Source organism: Prionailurus viverrinus, chromosome B2 (assembly GCF_022837055.1).
Source record: "Prionailurus viverrinus isolate Anna chromosome B2, UM_Priviv_1.0, whole genome shotgun sequence".
NCBI lineage: Eukaryota > Metazoa > Chordata > Mammalia > Carnivora > Felidae > Prionailurus > Prionailurus viverrinus.
In genome coordinates this window covers 118,838,846-118,862,354 of record NC_062565.1, presented here as the reverse complement: position 1 = coordinate 118,862,354, position 23,509 = coordinate 118,838,846, and the positions used below count along the sequence as shown (strand labels likewise).

General features: G+C 40.5%; 2 protein-coding genes across 7 annotated transcripts in view; one reads left to right on the top strand and one right to left on the bottom strand.

Moving 5' to 3' along the window:
* Positions 1-17,083, bottom strand: part of AKAP7 (A-kinase anchoring protein 7) — a 150,033-nt gene extending 132,950 nt beyond the window's left edge. For 4 of the 6 annotated variants that reach the window (XM_047860246.1, XM_047860245.1, XM_047860247.1 and 1 more), the window contains exons 1-2: positions 17,031-17,083; positions 10,518-10,655 (exon numbers count right to left, since the gene is read on the bottom strand). In XM_047860246.1, coding sequence (XP_047716202.1) covers positions 10,518-10,655; positions 17,031-17,049 — 157 coding nt within the window. In that variant the 5' untranslated portion in view covers positions 17,050-17,083. Of the gene's footprint in view, positions 1-10,517; positions 10,656-16,108; positions 16,169-17,030 lie in introns of those variants that run through there. The other 2 variants (XM_047860244.1, XM_047860248.1) reach the window with 2 other exon arrangements.
* The window catches only part of LOC125166504 (translation initiation factor IF-2-like), a 41,431-nt gene continuing 34,969 nt past the window's right edge, over positions 17,048-23,509 (top strand). Inside the window, exons 1-2 of the mRNA XM_047860380.1 lie at positions 17,048-17,553; positions 20,257-20,399. Coding sequence (XP_047716336.1) covers positions 17,048-17,553; positions 20,257-20,368 — 618 coding nt within the window. The 3' untranslated portion in view covers positions 20,369-20,399. The remainder of the gene's footprint in view (positions 17,554-20,256; positions 20,400-23,509) is intronic.

The following is a 23,509-nucleotide window of genomic DNA, read 5'->3' as shown; positions in this document are numbered from 1 at the left end:
TATAATAGTCATAACTGTATAACAACTCTTTTAAACAATTCTGGTATCATGAGAATGAATTGGGTAAAATCCCAATTCAAAATACCTCTTAAAGGGTCACCTGGGAGGTTCAGTCAGTTGAGCACCCCATGCTGTCAGCACAGAACCTACTTGGGATTGTCTCCCTCTCTCTCTGCCACTCCCAGGCTCAGGTGCACACACGCACTCTCTCTCTCTCTCTCTCTCTCTCTCTCTCTCAAAAACAGATAAACATTTAAAACAAACAAACAAAAATACCTCTTAAAAACAAACAAAAAAACCTCTTAGTAAAAATAAAGAAGTACAGTTTTTCTTTTTTTTCTTTTAATTTTTTTTTTATGTTTACTTACTTCTGAGACAGAGAGAGACAGAGCATGAGGGGGGAGGGGCAGAGAGAGAGGGAGACAGAATCGGAAGCAGGCTCCAGGCTCCAAGCTCCAAGCTCCTAGCTGTCAGCACACAGCCAGGTGCGGGGCTCAAACTCACAAACCATGAGATCATGACCCGAGGCGAAGTGGGTCGCTCAACCAACTGAGCCACCCAGGCGCCCCAAGAAGTACAGAGTTTTTCTAACTTCCCTTAGCTCTCTCTAATCTTATCCATAACTATTTAACTTTCTTTCCAACTGGATTACCTAAAATTTTCTTTTATGGGCACCTGTCTGGCCCATTCAGTAGAGCATGTGACTCTTGATCTCACAGTTGTGAGCTGAAGCCCTATGTTGGCATAAAGCTTACTTAAAAAGTAAATAAATAAAAATAAATAAAATTTTCTTTTGTTAGGCATCACTGCCAGGGTAAAGTTGGAAATTATATAACAAGAACTGAGCAAAAAAGAAAAAGAATCCTGTGACTACTTATTGCTATACCACAGTTATATTTGCCCTTGTAATAAGTTTATTATTTCTATTTTTTAATTCAGTGAGTCCTGCGGATTTATGGTCAGGGTTACACACTGAGCCCAATACCTCTTTTCCCTGGTTTGCATATCTTCTTTGCCTTTTATTTGCAAATTTAATTTGTATGGACAGAACATAAAATCTTCTCTTTCCTTATCTAACTTCATTTTATTTCTAACTTTGAAATCACAATCTAAATTCTAAAGTACAATCTGCAATTATTCTTTTAATTTACTTTATATGAAAATATAATGAGCAAAGTATTCATGTAAAATCTAGTTTACTAATAAAAGCATTAAAGATCAGTGACCACAGAAGCAAAATGGAAAAAGCTTTGGCCATGCACCCTGGGTCTTTCACTGGATTAGAGCTCATAACCTCATCTCATAAATTTAATTCATCACACTGCTAATTTTCATAACGATTTCAGTAGCCATTTCAATGTACTCTAATGAATCTGGTCCTGTTGATAAAGGCTGAAATTCTCTGATCCGTGCAGGTGTTTTCTTACCCAAAGCACATGTCATTTTATGCAATTTATCTAGTTTTTCCTTAAGTTTTATTTATTCCCTCAAAAAAAATAAACTACAAGAGAATGAATTATGAGAGAAATTAATTGCTATTGTTGGTTGATGGTTTTCAGACTTCCTCTTAGCCAAAAGGCTGAAAACACACTAGATTCTTGTTTTGATAATCTTTTCTTTTTTTCTTGTCATATAAGCAGTCAAAATCTTTGAAGTAACCATTTTTAAAACTCCTCAATTTATGACTTAGAATATTAACTTCTCTATTTCATAGCATTACTCCCCCTTATTATCTGAGTAATCTTTAGCAAATTACTAAAACTTTCAAAAAAAAAAACTTTACCTCTCTCATTGAGTTTCTCTGAGGATTAAGAAAATATAAAGCATTTAGCGATGTGTTGGACACCCTTGATAACATGATTATAAAATACTGCTCTCAAGATGAATTTTTTTAAAATATTTAATTTAGCAAGTATACTTGGGCAAAAACTTTGCTGAGATTTATAAAATTTTACACGTATTAACAAGTTGAATCCTCTCAACTCCTGAAATAGCTACAATTATAATGACAATTTTCCAGATAATGAGACTGAGCCTTAGACATTTGCTCAAAGGACACAATAAGGAAGTATAACAGCATGGTGTTGGGATAACTAGACAGCTACATGGCAAAGAATGAAACTGGATCACTTTCTTACACCAGACATAAAAATAAACTCACAAAATAAATGTGAGATCCGAAACCATAAAAGAAAAGGCAGTAATCTCTTTGACAGTTTTCAGCAACATTTTTCTAGATGTCTCCTCAGGCAAGGGGAAAAAAGGCAAAAATAAACCATTGGGACTACACCAAAATAAAAAGCTTTTGCACAGCAAAGGAGACTATCAACAAAAGAAAAAACAACCCACTGAATGGGAAAAGATAGTCACAAATAATATATCCAATAAGGGGTTAATATCCAAACTATATATTGAACTTATACAAAACCAAAAAAACAAAAAAACAAAAACAAAAAACAAAAACTTAAAACATGAGCAGAGAACCTGAAGAGACATTTTTTCCAAAGAAGACATACAGATGGCCAACAGACACGTGAAAAGATGCTCATCAGGAAACTAATTATCCAGAAACTACAGATCAAAACCACAATGAGATATCACCTCACACCTGGAAGAAGGGCTAGACTCAAAATGACAAAAAATAAGCAGCACTGATTGGCAAGGATGTAGAGAAAAAGGATCTCTCATGCTGTTGGTAGAAATGCAGGTTCGTGCAACCACTGTGGAAAACAGTATGGAGGTTCCTTAAAGGGGTGTGTGGATGGCTCAGAAAGTTAAGCATCTGCTTCTTGATCTCAGCTCAGGTCATGATCTCATGGTTTGTGAGTTTGAGCCCCATATCAGGCTCTGTTCTGGTGGCACGAGCTTGCTTGGGATCTCTCTCATGCATACACACTCAAAAATAAACTTTAAAAAATAAAACTTAACAACAGAAATACCATATGATCCACTAATTCTACTAGTGGGTGGAAAATGAAAATGCTAATTCAAAAAATATATGCACCCCTATGTTTATTGCAGCATTATTTATAATAGCCAAGATATGAAAACAACCCAAATGCCCATGGATGGACGAATGGATAAAGAAGATGCAGTATATACATGGGAGTATATACACTGTATATACATCATATGTATATATATACATATACACACATACAGACACACACACACACACACACACACATATATATATGTACACATACATACAATGGAATATTACCCATAAAGAGAATGAGATCTTGCCATCTGCAACAACATGGATGGAGCTGGAGGGTATTTATGCTAAGTGAAATAAGTCAGACAGAGAGATAAATACCATATGATCTTACTTATATGTGTAATTTAAAGAAATAAATAAAAAAACAGACTCTTAAACACAGAGAATAAACTGATGGTAAAGGGGATTAAGAGGTACAAACTTTGAGTTATAAAATAAATAAGTCATAGAGGTAAAAAGCACAACATTGGGAAAACAGCCAAAAATACTGTAATAATGTTGTATGGTGACAGAGGGTGACTACATTTATCATGATGAACAGAGTAATGTACAAAATTGTTGAATCAGTATGTTGTACACCTGAAACAAACATAACATTGTATGTTAATTACACTCCCAAAAAATTTTTTTTGCGGGGGGGACGGAGATGGGCAGAGGCAGAGAGGGAGAGAGGGAGAGGGCGAGGGAGAGAGAGAAAGAGAAAATCTTAAGCAGACTCCATGCAGCCCAATATGGGACTCAATCCCAAGACCTTGGGTGAAATCAAGAGTCAGATGCTCAACTGACTGAGCCACCCAGACACCCCCTGAAAAAAAAATGTTTTTAATTTATTTAAGTAGTATCTACACCCAACATGAGGTTTGAACTGACAGCCAGCCAGACACCCTCAAAAAATTTTTTTGAAGAGAAAGTGTAGAGCCCTGTCAGTCTGACTCCACAGCCCTTGCTTATAACCACCACAGTTTAACACTATTGGGAATAATGTTAGTGGACATGATCAAAGAGGAATAAGTTTATCCAACTTTCTATTTAGTGAATCAATGAAGCTTACATTTTTAAAAGCAAGTTTTTAAGCACATTTAAAAATTCTAATTGTAGGGGCGCCTGGATGGCTCAGTCCATTAAGCTTCTGACTTCGGCTAGAGACATGATCTCACTACTCATGGGTTCGAGCCCTGTGTCGGGCTCGGTGCTGACAGCTTAGAGCCTGGAGCCTGCTTCTGATTCTGTCTCCCCCTCTGCCCCTCCCCCACTCACACTCTGTCTCTGTCTCTCTCTCACACAAAAATAAACACTTAAGCCCCGCGTCAGGCTCTGGGCTGATGGCTCAGAGCCTGGAGCCTGTTTCTGATTCTGTGTCTCCCTCTCTCTCTGCCCCTCCCCCGTTCATGCTCTGTCTCTCTCTGTCGCAAAAATAAATAAACATTGAAAAAAAAAAATTTTTTTTAATAAAAAAATAAAAAAAAACACTTAAAAACATTTTTTAAATTCTAATCGTATTTTTTCATAAAAAGAATAAAAGCCACTCATAAAAAATTAGCAAAAGGCGCTAAAAAATTGCTCAAAAAACCGCTCTCTTATCACAACCACTATGAATTCTGGTGACAGGTCACACAAAGTACTTATACTACTGTAAACAAACAACCCATACTTTTTCCACCTACTTTTTGACTTTGCACTGTAGGTATGAAATATTCCTCCCAACACAGTTTTCAGAAATATTATTTTCATAACAACATGTAATTACATAATGTGTAATTTAAAGCATTAGTATAGCTTACTCAATCACTCTCTAATTTTGGACATTTGGGGTTTTTCCCCCAATATTTCTACTATTTAACAGACACTGTAACACATATATTTATGAATAAGACCTTTTTCCACAAGTAAGACTATGTCCTTGCATTGGGAATCCCATGAGTGGATCTATCCCGTGTTTGAATATTGCTGGAGGTCCCAACAAACTCCATTCTAAAAGGACTCAGTACATTGTCACAAGCAAGGTAGACAGGACATTAAAAACACTGCATATTATTTTGAAATTGATATTTTTGAAAAAGATATTGCCAATCTGATAAGTTATAGCCATATTTTAAGGTACATCCTTTAATACATCTGAAGTTGGATAACTCTCCATATATTTATTTACTAATTGAATTTTATCTTCTACTTTGCCCAGGACCATTATTACCTGACACACTGCAGGCACTCAATGTGTGTGGAATGAATTAATGTATTTATTGGGATTTTCCAATGTTTTTTGTTGTCTTGTGCGTTTTTCTAAGGGAAAAAGATAAAACCTTTGTAGTATTTGACACAAATATTTGCCTTAAGCCCTTTCATAAAAATTTGGAATGTGTACTCCATGTTTCCCCAATCAATTAGAGATGATACAGAACATAATTGATCCTTTTTTATTTTTTTTAAAGTTTATTATATATTTTTTTAGTAATCTCTATTCCCAAAATGGGGCTCAAACCCATGACCCCAAGATCAAGAGGCAAGAGGCATACACTCTTCTGAATGAGCCAGCCAAGTGCCCCTACTTTATCCTTTTTTAAAACTGACTCAAAAGAGGCCTCTGAGTGGCTCAGTCAGTAAAGCATGCAACTCTTGATCTTGGGGTCGGGAGTTCCAGTCCCATGTTGAGCACAGAGATTACTTTAAGAAAAAAAAGAAGTTAAAATTGACTCAGGATAATCACTTACTATACCAGGTGTTAAGATTCCATCTTTATTTGACACAGCATTCTTCTATAAAAAATTTTATTCCAGAAAAGGTAGGTTTCAATCAGTATTTTATAATACTTAAGAGTTGAAGAACTTTTTTTTTTTTAATTTTTTTTTCAACATTTATTTATTTTTGGGACAGAGAGAGACAGAGCATGAACGGGGGAGGGGCAGAGAGAGAGGGAGACACAGAATCGGAAACAGGCTCCAGGCTCCGAGCCATCAGCCCAGAGCCTGACGCGGGGCTCGAACTCACGGACCGCGAGATCGTGACCTGGTTGAAGTCGGACGCTTAACCGACTGCGCCACCCAGGCGCCCCTGAAGAACTTTTTAAAATACATCTTAATGATATTAGCTAATAAACAAGTAACAAAATAATTTCCCAGATCTTTAAAGTCTCCAATAATTACAAGGTTAGAATTCTGTGTGAGGTAAAATAAAGATAATAACTTTGATATGAGAACTGAATTCTATACTTATGAAAGAAAAAAGGCACTCAAATATTTTATTTTGAATCTTGATTTAAAATGTGGCTTGATAGGTAAAGGCCATGATTCTCTTAAGAGAACTGAGTTGGTTAAACGAAAGCTCTCCACCAATTTACAGTCCATGGGAAGCACACTAAGCTATTGCTTCCAGCAGGAGAATGACTCTTCGTTGCAGACTCTCATTCAACTTTCAGAGGCAAGACTAACAGCAACTCCAAGCATTTTCCAGATGGTTTGCTGGGTTTCTAACCAACTAACCACTGACACTTCCATCTTGTAGAGAGAACAGACCCACCCAGGCCCAGGTCAACAACTCAGTGATGTTATATTTTCTCCCAGAATATGTTCAACCTATAGAGCCAGAAGATGTGACTTAGGTTGTATTGCTTCCTCAATATTTGTAGAAGATTTTCTTTCACACTTACATTTAGATAATTTATTTCCAGTGTGTATATTTATATTCTAATATATATAGTTCTAATACGTTTTATGTTTAATTCAGCATAAAACTCTAATACGTTTTATATTGCAGCATATAGTAAAATAATCTCTTCTCAAAAACAAAACAAACAAAAAACGTAAACACCCATTTTGGCCAACCAGACCACACGACACCTAATCGTGACACAGCACCCACACTCAAGGTAACACAGTTGGCGCCTAAGACCCTCTGAACCAAGCATTTGGGGAGGAGTTTTCTTATTGGCAAGGATTCTCCTTCCCACGATGTTCTTGTTAGCACTACTTTCCTCGTCACCCTGCCAGGGTTTCTATCGGCAAGAATGTCTTGGCAGTTAACTCACACTTTCCACCCACCAAAGGAAACTAAAAGAACCAAAGGCAACAACCAGCAACTTGAGAATTTTAAGGTTGTCGTCTACCACAGGCCAGTAAATTGGTTACATTTCCATGTTAATAAATGCAAGAGAAAAGCCACACGAAGTCCATTCAAGCCACAAACCAGTTTTGGATACAAACACTATTCCTATAGCTATCTTAAGTTGAAGGGTTGACAACAAAACTCCCAGTTCTTGTGCATTTCTATAAAAATCTCATTTCATAAAAACTAGCTAGTATTTTCTAGTTTGCAAAGAATTTTAGTATTTGTTTCTAGTGTCTTAGTAAATGCTATTATAAAAGTGAGAGGGAACAAGTTGTCCCCAAATAACTAAGGGATATGTTTCAAAGCTTTTGTAAATAGCATTTGTGCATTATTTTACATCTCTCATGGCCCTCTTGCCCACATTACCTCCTCTGATCTGTAGAGCAACACTGGGAGGAAAACAGTAGGGAATTCCGTATGGTTCACAGTCGAAAAGCCCAGCTCACACAGTTTAAGTGTCCAGGGCTACACGAGTAGAAAATGAAATAACCAAAACTCAAAACCCAAGTTTTCTGTTTCTCTCATACCACACTGACTGTGTGTAACTTGGAGCTTAGAATTTGAAATCTATCTTCCCACAAAAATAATATTGTACATGGTGGTTTGGAGTCTAGACTAACCCACAAAGCCCTCTAACTCACAAAGACTGAACTATCCAAAAGTACTATACAGCTAAAAATGGACTTATGTGTGAGCCTGGGTGGCTTGGTCGGTTGAGCGCATGACCCTGGATTTGGCTCCAGTCATGATCCCAGGGTTGCCGGATGGAGCCCTGCTTCGGGTTCCATGCCGAGCATGAAGCCTGCTTGGGATTCTCTCTCTCCCCCTTTGCTCCTCTCCCCCTATTCACAAGTGCGCTCTTTCCCTCATTAAATAACTTTTTTTTTTTTAATTTAAAAAAAAAAAAGACTCAGGAGCCTCAGTGGCTCAGTCAGTTAAGCCTCTAACTTCGGCTCAGGTCATGATCTCACAGTTCGTGAGTTTGAGCCCTGCATTGGGCTCTGTGCTGACAACTCAGAGCCTGGAGTCTGTTTCAGATTCTGTGTCTCCCTCTCTCTCTGCCCCTCTCCCACTCGTGCTCTGTCTCTCTCAAAAAATGAATAAACATTAAAAAATTAAAAAAAAAAAAAAAAAAGGACTTGTGTGGACTGACCCAAGCCCCTAACTTACACGCACAACACTTCTTTAGTAATAAATATAACATACACTGCAGGGAAAAGATCCTATCTCTATAAATGATTAGCTAACCTTCCCAATGCCCATCCTCTGAAGAAGTGGCTAGTCCATTCAGAGCAGGAAAGGAGTGCAGAGCCACAAACACATCCCCTTCCTTCTTTCTGGTCCCAGTGGTCATTGTTTCTCCTCACCAGTGGAGATCTAAGAATACAGCAGCTTCAGAAATAGTATTTGCTCTCTGGGATTCTGGCAGTATCTCTCTGTCAGTCCCAAGTAAAAGCTGTTTGTTCAAACAGATAAGCTCCGTGTCAGTTATGTAAAGTCATAAGTACCTAGAGCTGGAAGGGTAAACAAGTCCCCGTCTTGTTCCAGCCTAACTGATGAGCACTCCAGTGGGAATGATTCGAATTGGAACAGGGCTGAGGGTCAAGAAGGGTGGATGGGAGATGCCCATCACAGGCACGTAGGCATGGCTACTCGGGAAAATTCTGCTTTATTTTACCTCCAAGTTAGAGAAAGTAATGAAATCAGAAAGAAGGGATTGCATTTTTTAGATAATACTCAAGGCATTCGCTCAAAAAGTAGGAAATTAAAAGGAAAACATGATTAAATCCTTGCTATTCTTGCCCCTTGTTTCCAAAGGATGCCTTCTTCCATCTAACAGGTATAGTACTTCTTCAAATGAAGGCTCCTTGAACAGCTGTAAAACCCCTAAAAGCGGCTCTTCTCTACAGGCTAGCTGTAAAGGATAAGACAGGAAACCGTGCCCTGCCTGAGGAAACACCTCTTTGTCCTTCCTTTTCCCCTTAGATTATGGAATGGAGAAAAAATTACCAGAGATTTAATACATTTTAAGTATCCCTCTCTCCTTCTATCACCCCAAAACATAAATCAGCCTTGCTGGGTAGGAAGACAGTGAGAGAGAGAGCAGTGTGGTTTCTGAGCCTGGATGACCACCAGAATCGCATGGGATATTTAAAAACAAAAAAGATCCCCTGGCCTAACACAAAGGTGGAAAAGAGGAATCTGTACTTTTCCATCACTCCACAGAAAATCCAGACGATCAGCTAAATCCAAGGACAGTTAATATAAAGGAAAGAACCCTGGATGGTTCATACTTACCCACCAGGCCTGTACTCTTGTCAAACCTCCAGGATGCTTCCCAGGACACCTACTAACCCCACATCCAGGTCAGATGCCTCTCTTGACACACCCTCACCCCATACACCCCCAAAGCATCCTGCACAGCATTCGTCTCAAGAGATTGTAACTGTTCACCAAAGAAATGACTAACAAATCAGAAATCACAGATTTTGGAAGTAGTTATTTTCAACTGTGTGAATTTAGCTAATTAACTTCTCTGAGTATCATTTTTTTTCTTAGAAATAAAGAGATTAGGGGCGCCTGGGTGGCGCAGTCGGTTGAGCGTCCAACTTCAGCCAGGTCACGATCTCGCGGTCCGTGAGTTCGAGCCCCGTGTCAGGCTCTGGGTTGATGGCTCAGAGCCTGGAGCCTGTTTCCGATTCTGTATCTCCCTCTCTCTCTCTCTGCCCCTCCCCCGTTCATGCTCTGTCTCTCTCTGTCCCAAAAATAAATAAACGTTGAAAAAAAAATTAAGAAATGAAGAGATTAAACTAATTCTCTTAATGTTTATTTATTTTGAGAGAGAGAGAGAGAGAGAGAACACAGGGGTAGGGGGAGAGGGAGACAGAAAATCTTAAACAAGCTCCATGCTGTCAGCACAGAGTCTGACACACAGGGCTCAAACTCATGAACCCCAAGATCATGACCTGAGTAGAAACTAAGAGTCAGACGCTTAACCGACTGAGCCACCCAAGTGCACTCTAATTGTTCTTCCAAACTACCACCTCGATTTGTTGTTCAAATTGCAAGCTAAACACTGAGAGTAAGTAAGGACCCCAAGAAGACAGAGTCCACACCCATGGAGGCAGGAGTGGGCCCAGCCCCTTCTACCACCTGGACAGATGTTCCTTGCAAGGTGGCAAGGAACCCCACAACGGGGGAGAGCCAACTAATTTCTTATGGATCCTCTAGTTATAGAACCTCAGTCAAGATAAAACCGTATCAAATGATAGCCAGGCTCTACAGAAGACACCAAAGTAAGGGGCACAGAGTATACAGTCAATAAACATTTGTAGACTACATTGGTGCTTTCAGTTGTTTTCTATTCGCAAGTAACCTGGATAGTAGGCAAGTCTGTCTCGTTTTCAGTACTTACTTGCACACTCATCTTGAATATCTACGGTGGCAAATGGCATGTCTATCAGAGAATCCATAGCACTAGCTTCAAACTCTTCTTCTTCAAATGCTTCCTTTTCTTTTGACACATTTTCACACTCACTAGACTCCATTCCTCCTGTAACATATCAAAAAGAAAAATGTATTTTTGAACATTATATCCTACACTACAAGTCACCTGAATTCAACATAAATTAACATCTGTTGAGAAATGACACAACTTGTCTTCAAACATACCGTAAACCTATCTAAGTATTATTTGTATCCTATTCTACATTTTTATAATGCACTTTTACATCAAACAGCATTAATAATTTTCTGAAGCACAGTATTGAACTCAGGGTTAGACGGAGACGGAGTTAATCAACAATCCTCAAGATCTTTTGTAGCTATCTCTTCTTCATTCTAAAATTACATTTTTTTCCCCGCACACTTTTTGAAAACAAACAAACAACGTTTTGTCAGTCTCCTTCTTGTTTATTTTTAACAATATGATTTATGTGTACTCATTTGTACAAGTTCTAACCTTTATTTTTTTTCCAATAAAGACTTTAAAATTTTTTTTCTCTCCATTATTATATTCGTATTGGAAATTCAGTTTAAAAGGCAAGGCTCTAGGGGCGCCTGGGTGGTGCAGTCGGTTGAGCGTCCGACTTCAGCCAGGTCACGATCTCGCGGTCCGTGAGTTCGAGCCCCGCGTCGGGCTCTGGGCTGATGGCTCGGAGCCTGGAGCCTGTTTCCGATTCTGTGTCTCCCTCTCTCTCTGCCCCTCCCCCGTTCATGCTCTGTCTCTCTCTGTCCCAAAAATAAAAAATAAAAAAAAAAAAAACGTTGAAAAAAAAATAAAAGGCAAGGCTCTAAATATGCTTCCTAGAAATTCAGTGATTAAAAAGCGAAAGATCTTATAGCTTCCTTCACAGGCCTCCCAAGGACATTTGCTAGTATTAAAGCCACATTTCACATTTGGTCTTTGTTTTGTTTTCTTGTTATGGATGGAACAGCTATACGTCTCGGGTGGAGGTGAAGGGAAAGAGGGTGTCCGTTCAAGCTGATAAAGTTAACTGCAAAATGTATCAGTAGGTGGTAGTTCCAGTACCATTATTTGCAACACTTTTATTGAAAGAACACAAGTGTGGTTTGAAGTAGGACTGAACAAAATCTTGGGATAATTGTATTTACTAAAGACTAATTTACCATGAAAGGGATTAATGAAGTTATTTATTTCATTTTGTTGTAATCCTCTATTTTCAAATATAATACCTAAAAACCACACTCCATTAAAAATATGGCTTATAATATGGGGCACCTAGGTGGCTCAGTCGGTTGAGCGTTCGACTTCAGCTCAGGTCATGATCTCACGGCTCAGGAATTCGAGCCTTGCTTGCATTGGGTTCTGTGCTGACAGCTCAGAGCCTAGAGCCTGCTTTGGATTCTGTGTCTTCCTCTCTCTCTGCCCCTGCCCTGCTTGCACTCTCTCTCTCTCTCTCTCTCTCTCTCTCTCTCTCAAAAATAAACATTAAAAAAAAGAATAATTTAAAAAAGAGGGAGGAAAGAAGGAAAGAATAAAAGAATATGGCTTACAGTATACAACATACCACTGAAGGTCATAGTTAACATATATATCCAAAAAATCTAAATTTTTATTGCAATCTGAGTGGTCTCTATTATTCCCACATACACACCACACATGCACGTGTGCGCACACACACACTCATCTATTTTCTAGATATAAGCAAAAAAACACCCACAAAAATATTTTTATATAAATTAGTCATGTTAAATACCAAAACAAACAAAAGCATTAGTACATTCTTAATAATGATGCTATTTATCAAGTATGAGTGCCTGGCACTCAAGTGTTCAACAAATATTATCTTAGCATGAGTCTAATCATAAACTTACAACTATTTGAAATATGTGAGAACAAGTAAAGGTTCCCTCTCTATTTTTTACTTGCATTGAAAAATACAAATGCAGTTTATACCGAAACAAAAATTTTAATAATAGATCGACACATATCTAGTACCTTTGGGCACTTGCAGCTACATGTAAAGAATCATTACTGACCCGCTTACACTTGAAAAGGTAGCAGCAAAGAGTATCTGGGCAGTTAAATATGCACAAAGCTGAATGAAAAATCAGAACAAAATGAAACAATCCCAACTTTTGTTTTTCTCTATTGTATCCTTAGCCTAAGAACCTGTTACTAAGCTCTGAAGAACTAATGTACCCCATGGTCACTGTAATTAAATACTGTAGAATATACTTGAAATTTGCTGAGAGACCTTAAGCATTCTCATCCAAAAGAAGCATGTGAGGGGACAGATGTGTCAATTAGCTTGACTGTCGTAATCCTCTCACAATACATTATAGAAAATCATCACGCTGTACACTTTAAATATATACAATTTTATTTGTCAATTACATCTCAATGAAGCTGGGAGGAAAAAAATAACTCAGTGACATGAAATTGGCCATTAGCACTGACATTTCAATTGTAGCTCTAAAGTCCATGTGCCACTTGGAAATAGACTGGATTCTTGACAATACATGGAATGGCATAAGAGGCTGACTTCTGGGTTCTAATGATACACTTTGAAGGCAAAAGGAAAACTTGAAAAGCACGATGAATTAAATTTTGTCATTTTTTAAATGAAAATAGTTCTTGAAATACTTTAGTTTCTCTCGAGCTCAATTAACCAATAGAGGACAGGGTGATGTGGATCCCTCTAGCTACACCAAAAGCAGACTCAGGAAAGGACAATGGTGAGGTAAAAAGGCGAGGCCAGCTGGCTGCTGTAACAGAAAGGGCCTGCAGGGCTCCTGGGGGGCTCAGTCCATTAAACATCCAACTTCAGCTCAGGTCATGATCTCGCGGTTCCTGAGTTCAAGCCCCGAGTTGGGCTCTGTGCTGACAGCTCAGGGCCTGGAGCCTGCTTCGGATTCTGTGTCTCCCTTTTTCTCTGCCCCTCCCCTGCTCACACTTCTCTCTCTCTCTCTCCCTCTCTCTCTCTCTCTCTCAAAAATAAACACTAAAACAAATTAAAAGAAAAGAAAGAAAGGGCTTGGTACCAGAAATCAGAAGGCTTTCATTCTAGGGTCGTGTTGCTCCCACTCACTAGCCATGTGACCCCAGGCAACTCATACCAACTCTCCAGGCCCGACTATTTATCTCATCTCCTAGATGACATCGTTGTCCTAGTTGAAAAATTCTAAATCCTGGCTGCATTTAGAATCACCTGGAGCTTTTTAAAATTACCAATGTCTCAGTCCCACTCCAGGACAATCAAATCAGAATCTCTGGAGATCAGGACAGCTGCTGGTATTTTCCTAAAGCCTCACAGGGTGATTCTAATATGCAATCCAAGTTTTAAAATCACTGCTCCAAAAGATCCCCTTTCAACTTCTTCCATACCTTGATTCTACACCACACCAGGAGATTATGTTAACAGTTGAGAATAATCAACTTAAAAGTGAAAACTTAGGGGCGCCTGGGTGGATCAGTCGGATAAGAGTCAGACTTCAGCTCAGGTCATGATCTGGCGGGGAGTTCGAGCCCTGTGTTGGACTCTGTATTAACAGCTCAGAGCCTGGAGCCTGCTTTAGATTCGGTCTCCCTCTGTCCCTGCCCCTCCCCCATCCATTCATTTTTTCTCTCTCTCGCTCAAAATTAAATAAACATTAAAAAAAAAGTAAAAACTCAGATCAGATGTTTACTGTTAGGGAAAACTTTCTTGATCCCCAGCTCAGGGCTGAGTTAGGGAATCCTACCCCTTCCCAGTACCTAGTGCTTCCTCCAGTCATAGGACAAATACACAATGTGGTAGGTGTCCATTAGTCTGTCTTCTCCTTTAGACACTAAGCTAAAGTAATCATATATAATTTACCACTCAAACTGGGACACTTTTGAAAGTGAAAGAGGACACTTTTCATAATTACACCCCTACCAATAAGTATGGTCCCCATATAAGTCCCTTAAGTGCCACATCTTCTCACTTGATTCCTCAATGCCTAGTACAATGTTCAGCTCACAACTGGTGACCAATACGTTTGTACTGAATGACTGGATACAGAGAAGCACACACTTGAGAGTAGTTAATAAATCACTCAGTTATACTGCAGTATGGCTACTCAATGCCCAAGAACAAATCATTTCTGGTGCTGAAACAGCAGCTTCAGCACGTCACAGATTCTCCTTTTCACAGGACAATGAAGGAAAGGTACTGCTATCCCAAAATATAAAAGATAAAGCATATGACCTGCTCAGTATCATTCTCCATCTTGTTAAATAAGGCATATATAAACTCTTGAATGCAATGCTATGTCAAATCAACAGTCCAGAACTTGAAATACAGACTTCGTTCCATTAAACTACAGAACAAAAGAAACCATGTTTGTAGATATGAATTATTAAATAATAGCATTTAAACCATAAACTGGTTGTTTTGAGTACTTAAAACTTGGTTTAACTATAGTTAAAATTATCTTTTGCACAAATCCAAATAAGAATGATGCTAAGTGCATTCGTAACAAAAATGAGATGAAACTGGGAAACTACTCCTACTAAAAACAACAGCTAACACTTGAGCATGTAGTAACGTTAGGCTAAGCTGGAATCACTTACAGATAATGACTCCTTTAATCCATACAACCATGGTATCGGGGAGGTACTATTAACTTACTGATTTTACAGACTAGCCAGTGAAGTAACTTGCCCAAGGTTACAGTTTAAACATACATAGTTTATGGAGCTGTAAACTGAGGGAATCCTTTCAAAAAACACTCCGGCAATAGATCAGGAGCTATAAAAATGTTCTTCTCGCTAACATATCTGTGTCTATCACATATATTGACAAAGACTCAGCACAGCTTTGTTTAAAGAAAAAGTGGAACAACTTTTCAGAGAATAAAGCATACTCACTCTAATGACAACCAAGAATAATGGTTATGAAGACTAGCACAACCAAAAAAAGTTTATTACTAATACTGACTTTTTAAAGCAAATACAATATTGTATGTTCTATACAGACAAAGACTAAAGGAAATATAAATCATTTCTAAATGCTGACATAGCCATACTCAATATATTTATATTCCCCCCTCTGCTATTCAAATATTTTAAATAAAAAATTACTCTTAGAAAAATTTAAGGCGTACAAACTGAACTATATGTAAGTATACACTAATATTCAAATATATGTGCACTTCAGCAAGTGACTTTATTAAAGACAGGCCAACAGAGGGGAAAAAGGATAGCCAGTTTTGCCCTTTGCCACAAAAAAGGCAAGTTTCCTACTTGGATAATAAAATGTGATTTCATTAGACAAGATTCTTCTACTCAGTCTGCTAGTTACATTCCCCAAGACCCAATGGAAAGGGTCACTGCTATCCATGCTAGTCCGGGTGTGGCTACTAAAAATAGTAGCATCCTACATCTAGATAAGGGTTGAGCTGTGTGATAATCCACAAGTCAGCTTTGCTTTCCTCTTCATAAAAAGAGACCAGAAATACAATCCATTACTAGAAAGAAATGAAGAAAATAAGTTAATACTGTGTGAAAAGGAACGTTACTTGGTAAACTCCAAGATCATCTTAAACTTCGCTAGTTTGAGGGAAAGGCCCAGATGCGCCATCAGTATCCAGAACTGCAAGGACACGCACTAAGCAGGGCGCCCGGGGTGTGGGTCTCCTTTCTCCCGGACGATTCCCCACCCACTCGTCCCGCCCTCCGCACCAACGCACAAGGTCATTTCCATAACATCTGTACACAAATTTCTATTAGCTACTGGCTGTCATGTAACACATTTTAACGCTCTTTATATCTTTTTATGCGTTTACACTACAAATATCCCGCCGGGGAGCGTCTTTTCTCTGATTGGCTTTTGGTCCCTTTCACCCCAAGTCCAACCCTTCGCTCGCTCTACCCACAAAGTTCAGTTCACAAGAAATGCGGACTTCAGCTGGAAATGAATTCTGGGCCCTACTACAGATTTGGCGCCAGTTTAAAAGAGGTCATTTCCACACCTAGAATAAAATTCTACGTGAAACAGCGGGATAGCTCGGGTCTTTAATGTCTGCGATAAACAAGGAAAACCGCGATTTTGTGGGTTTCGTTGACCACACAGACACCGTCGGGGGGGCGGAGGGGATGACTTGAAATTTGAACTGAAGGTCACAAGATCAGAAAGGGGGAAACAAAAGTGAAACTTGGGGCAGGTTCACACCCCTCGCCTCCCGCCACACCAACAGCGCCTGCACTGGGACGCTGGGTTCCAAGCAGCAGCCAGCACACCCGGTTGCGCGGGGGGCCTCGGCGCGACCCCGAGTCCCACTGGCACCGACAAGGGACCCCGAGCGCGGCGGGCGTGAGGTCGCGCTCCCCGCGCTGGTGGCGCCGGCGGGGCGGCGAGGCCCGGCCCTCCCCGAGGCCGGGCAATGAGCGGGGCCCACGCCCCCGGCCGCCCACCCGGCCCGCTCGGCAGCCCGGGCTCACCGGCTCCGGGGCGCTCCATGGCGGCGGCGCGTCGGGGCGGCGCGTCCGGGCAGGCGGCGGCGGCGGCGGCCCGGCGCTGCGGCCCGGGGCCGAGCGCGAGGCGGAGGCGGAGGCCAGGGCGGAGCCGGGGACTCGCGGGCGGCACGGGGGGGCGGGACTGGAGGAGGCGACGGCGGGGGGCGGCGGGGGCTCGGGCCGCGGCGACCAGGCCGGCGGAGACGCCGAGCCCCCAGAGCCGCAGCGCCCGCGGGAGCCGCATGGTCAGGCCCGGCGCCCGGCAGCGGCGGAAGGGGCCGGGCGATCCGCCCGGTGGTACCCGGATTGGGGCGAGCGACGCCGGCCCCGCTCGGGGAGGGCGGAGAGGCCGCCGCGACCGGCGCCCGCGGAGATCTGGGGGCGCCTCTGTGCCTCGCGGCGCTGCGTCCCCGTCTGCGCTCCCGAGCCGGCGGCCTCTTGCGGCCTTTGGCAGCCCTCGGTTATTTCCCGTGGCGCGGCCTTTCCCGCCCCAAGCTTTGGGATTAGGGTGAGTTTGGGACCTGCCTCCAAGCATTCCGTGGCCCGTGGCCTCCTGAGGATCCATGTGTTTAGTTTTGCAAAGAGCTTTCAAAAACAGTTCTGATTACAAAATATTTGCAAAGAACGAGATGTACAAGAACGAGACCATGTCCATCTGTATAATTAGATGTGTTATTGACTTTGCTTTAAAAAACAAAAAAGTCAAATTGTGGCAAAGTCTCTAATTTTTAACAATGGCTTTATGCCTAGAAATGGAAACCGGCTGATTTTTGTAGATTAAAGCATCGGTAAAATGGGAGGAAAAAGCAATTTACTTAATTGGGGGAGAGGAGGCCTTTTGACCTTGGAGCAGAATTCTACTGGACTTTTAAGTGCAAAGAAATCTGCATTTAAGAAAAATTAGACGCACCCCTTAAATTAATGTAGCCTGTTTTGCGGATACCACTTGACTTATCTTAAATGCGTCCTAGAATGGGAATGGAAGCAAAGAAGACCTTGGTACAACCACAATAGTTGACATAAAAATCATACACAGGAAGTAATAAAGCTTGTTACTCTCATTCTAAAATTATTGTAGCAAGTTGAGTATTTGATTTGCACACTCATAACAATCATGGGCTGATTAGAGAGGCCTGACGGGTTCCCCTGTCCTGAGGTTGTGCAGGTGAATAAGACATCTTTTTTTAAGGAGCTCATCACCTAATAACAGAGAAAGAAACACGAGTATCTGCAATAAGTTATACACTAAAAGCTGCAAAAACAAACAGAAAAAACAGAAAAAACAATCCACACTGCTATTGAAGGGGATAAGAATATGCCACCCCAAAATATGTCACTCTGACATTAAGATTTGGGACTGGGGGCAATTGAGAAACTGCAGTGAAAGAACCCTGCCTTCCCCCTTTCTATGAAAAGCAGGGTAAGTGTCAGTTTGTGAAGATGACATACATTTCCACTTGTAAAGATTTTCCCCTTTTCAGGAAGAGGGGGGAGTCATACCAGAAGAGAAGAGTAATTCTTACCTGCATAAGGAACCGTACTAAATAACCCTTATTTACCAAACATTTCCTGGTCACCACCTGAAGGCAGAGACAAAGTCTATATTTACAAGTGCATAGAGGTTATTCAATGTATTGTTGAATGAAAGTTTTATAAGCATCAGATCTGCTTAAGCAGTCAGATTTGTGAAAAAAAGAAAACAACACACCCAAATAAGTTTCATAAAAAAGAAACAGTATCATAAGTAATAATGTTCTTTTTTATTTAAAACAAAATTTGTTTAATATTTATTTATTTTCGGGAGACAGAGTGCAAGCAAAGGAGGGGCAGAGAGAGAGGGAGACACAGAATCCAAAGCAGGCTCCAGGCTCCAAACTGTCAGCACAGAGCCTGACACGGGGCTCAAACCCACAAAGCGTGGGATCGTGACCTGGGCTGAAGTCAGACGCTTAACCGACTGAGACACCCAGGCACCCCCCTAAGTAATAATGTTCTAAAGCTTCGCCAACCTGAGGCTAAAAAAATAGCTGACATTAACATTAACATCTGACTGTTAATTGCTGCCCCTGCAGAACTCTAGCCCCTGATGAAATACCTCCAAAATACCTTTGCGGTTCTAAATGGTGTCTGACATCGCTAATGAATCTTCCAGGCTGCCATCCTTCCCCAGCCTTTGCCTCACTGAGCCCTTCTGGTTCAGTCTCTTTTCCAGGAAGCCTTCTATCCTCACCAGACATTTGCTGATTGGTGGTTCACCTGGCCACATGGTAACAGTCCTCATGGTTACAATCTCTTGCAAATGAAAAGACTGATTCTTCCCCCCATGCATTACATTCTGCTTGGTGATGTTGAGAGAGACAGCCAAAGACAACAGATCCAAAATGGAGTCACTTATGCTAAGTCTCACGTCAGTAAACCGGGTCTTGATAGATACCTCATCTAATTACAGTTTCAACTTTTCCCAGCACTGTAATCTTAAACAAGTAAATCTGGAAATTCCTGGTCAGCTCTAGTGAGGTAATCTACCTGTTGCCCCTCTCCAGCCCCCAAAGAAAGATAACAGTCTGCCCTTTCCTTTTCCCTGCCCCCTTTTGCCTATAAAAGTTTCACATTTTGTTCAGGTCTTCGGAGCTCCTTTTTATTTGTTAGATGGTATGCTGCCCCTATTCATGAATCATTGAATAAAGTAAATTTGATCTTTACATTTATTCGGTTGTTAACAGTGGATAGGGGGACACACAAGATTGCTTGGACCTCTGAGAGTTAGAGAATTCATTGAGATAGCATGTTCCTTTTGTGAAAAACAAGACAACAGGCCCCAAACAGAGTCACTTATGCTAAGCCCTCCATCACCACACCAAGACTTATAATAGTTTCAACTGTCCTAGAAATGGAACCTTAAACCAGTCAGTCAGGAGTTGCCTGATCAGCATTAGTTAGGGAATCTGCCTGATAGACCCCCCACCATCACCCAAAGGAAAGTAACCTTGCAATAGTCCATCCAGTTTTTGATCCTAGTATAACTTCTTTGTTTCCCCTCCCTTCTGCCTATAACAGTCTTTCATTTTGTACAGCTCCCCAGAGCTCTTTTCTGTCTGCTAGGTTGGATGCTACCAGTTTCAAATCAATTTTTGCTCAAATAATTGTTAAAAATTGAATCTGCCTCAGTTTATCTTTTAGCAATTCACAAACAGTCTTTTTCTCCCCTGAGGACAACGTACAGTGCCAAGATGACTGTATGGGAAAGATTCCGGTTAAGCTGCAACAACACTCCTGTGCCAGCACCCCCTCTGACCACCCCTCGGGGCCTACTACTGAATTGACTCATTCATGCAGCCAACTCCATTCCACATGGTGAGTTCCCTCTTCAGATCCCTCGATTCTCTTCTGTGCTGTGGTCCTGTCCCAATGCATTTCTACCAAAACAGTTGTTACTGTTTTAGTTTTTGTCCTAGAAGGTTCTTTGGTCCTCCCAATAAACTACACCTACAAATGGCTATCAAGGAAAATGAAGTCATGCAGTTCAGAAAGACAAAGTCAAGTATCAGTGAAAGTCAACTGGAACCCTTGGTCCCCCAAGGAAACTCAGGATGACCTTTTATTTTGTTAGACAAGAAATATGTGTTTAACTATAAAATATGTATGCTTTAAAAAAAAAACAGTACATTGGTTTATTTTAAGACAGAGAGAGAGAGAGAGAGCATGCACAAACAGGGAAGGGGCAGAGAGAGAGGGAGAGAGAATCCCAAGCAGGTTCTGTACTGTCAGCACAGAGCCTGACCCAGGGCTTGAACTCAAACCAACTAAGCCATCCAGGCACCCCAAAACATTTATGCTTTAATGTCTGAGTATAACATTTATTTAAGAAATCACTGTTTTGGAGCACCTGGGTGGCTCAGTCAGTTAAGCATCTGACTCTTGATTTCGGCTCAGGTCATTATCTCATGGTTGGTGGAACTGAGCCCTAAATCAGTCTGTGCTAAAAGCATGGAGCCAGCTTGGGATTCTTTTCTCTCCCTCTTTCTCTCTCTGCGCCCCCCCCCCCTTGTGTGTGTGCACGCCCTCTCTCTCTAAATAAATAAATAAACCTTAAAAAAAACTCACTGCACCCATTTAATAATAGATTTATTTCAGTAGCCAGACACAGTTAAAAGGTCTGAAAATATTAAATATTCAAATGCAATATTTTAAATTATTTTAAATACTTCTGGCTTCAAATCTCTAATTTCTAACTTATGTAAGTAACCTGTGTTGTTTTATACAATTTTTAAATTCAGAAAAACTCATGGAATAACATTCAAAATTATCTATAATACATCAAGCAGAAGTATATCTCCTTAGAAACAGACAGACATACACTCATGTGCGCACATACACGTGCTATAGTATATATTTTATAAAAAAAGAATGATGTGGCATTTGGCCTTGTAACCTACTTTTTTCCTTGCAATATGTTGTGACGAATTTCTCATATCCTTAAATATTCTTGTATACCGTAATTTCAAGGCTGAATTTTATTTATTGTTTTTTGTTTCTTGCTTTTGTTTCAATGGCTGAATTTTAAATCTTTATATAAATGTGGGTCCTGGAGTATGCAATACTCATTCATCCTGATTCTCTCTGCTGCTCCAGCAGCTCTCCCTGCTTATGTGTGTTGTAAGGATAAGTACTGAGCTTCAAGCAAGGAGGCCCAAACTTGGAAGTTTCCCTAAAGCTGCTGACACATACTTGCTCTACTGGAAAGAGGCAGAGACAAGTACTCCTGCCCACAGTGCCTCGTGTACATCCAATGCGTCATGATTATTAGATACTTCTTGGTCTTTCCATCCCTCTTAATATGTATCTACATTTAACATGTACTTGCTCACTTACTATTGATCTATATGTAATACATCTTAGTTCATTCATTCACTCTTCTCTTCGATAACAAAAGAAACAATTATAACAGCTTTCTTCTATAACAGATCTGAATATTCTTCTATAACAGATCCAAAGTGCATATTACAAATCTCTGACACAATTCTCTGACTGGCTGATCTGTTGCCATTTTAGCAAACCTTTCTAACCCACCTTGGATTTCAATTTAGCATCAGAAAGTCTGACCTTAACTTTTGGGTTTTATTTATTTCTCCTAGTACTGAATAGCTCCTATTCTGTTTCCAAGGTAACAATAAAAAGAGAAGGTTGTGTACCTGTCTAAATACTCCTCTTAGTTCTAAGACTTGTACTTTTGCCACCCACTTAGCTCCTTATTAAAACTCCTTTACTTGGAATGTATCTTTGTATTCACCCTTGCTCTTTTTGGCTTTTCTGGATTCCTTCAAAATTAATTAACTTATTTATTTATATTAAATTTATATATAAATTAATTTATGTGTGTGTATACATATGTATAATGCAAGGAACTGCAGAAACGGATCTCTCTTTGGCTATGTGTTTATCGGAAGGTCTCTGCCCCACTTGGCGTATCCTTAGGGCCAGTAAGTGTCCTCATTCACCTTCCTTTTCCTTCCCTTGAGTTTTTTGTGGACAGCCCTAATATCTGAATTTCCACAGTAGGTATCCACAAAAGGCACTGCCTTCCCTTCCTGCCCGTGAACCCTCACCACCTGCATTACAGGTAGAGTGACCAACTATCCCGGTTAGCCCAGAACTGTTCAGTTTTAGCACTGAAAGTCTCATGTCCCAGGAAACCCCTCAGTCCCTAACAGAGACAATTTTCACCCTAAAACTGATCAAGAGAAATGAGATAATGTGACCAAAGGGTAAAGGTTTTCATGGGCTGAGAGAGCCAAGGAAGGCTTGGCAGAGGAGGTAATATGTTTGAGTATAACATTTATTTAAGAAATCACTGAAAATGAGTGGATGAAGAAAGCCGGAGCATGGGGGTAACACATTCCAAGCTGGAAGGCAGGACTGTGCAAGTAGACACAAAAGAGGGTCTACCAGTTCGACTGGTTCAAGTGGCAGAGGACTGGGAGATAAGGCTGGAAAATTAGGTTGGGACCAGATTGTAGAAGGTCTTAAATGCCAGGATAAGCAATTGGGACTTTTATTATATAAGAATTGGGATTTGCTGAAGACCTCTGACCTTGGAAGTGACATGATAAAGGATGGCTTTAGAAAGACACATCTTTCGGGTCTGTGCAGGATTTATTGAAGAAGGCAGAGAATCAAAGCCCTGAGTCTAGTTAGTTCACTGGGATACTTTAGTCATCAAAGCATGAGGGGCAGAAACCTAAACTAAGGTGTTGGCCCAGAAATGAAATGAGAGTGCTAGATTTAAGAGATTGCAAGACGATCAATGGCAAAACTTAGCAAACAATAATGTGGAGAAAGAGAGAATTGATTGGTTGGCGCATTAGAAGTGGTGTGAGATTGGTGTTCCCAGAGCGGTACAGAATGAAGAGGATGAGAAGTGAGAGAGAGGGACAAAGTGAACAAGCAAGATGACAGGAAGTGTG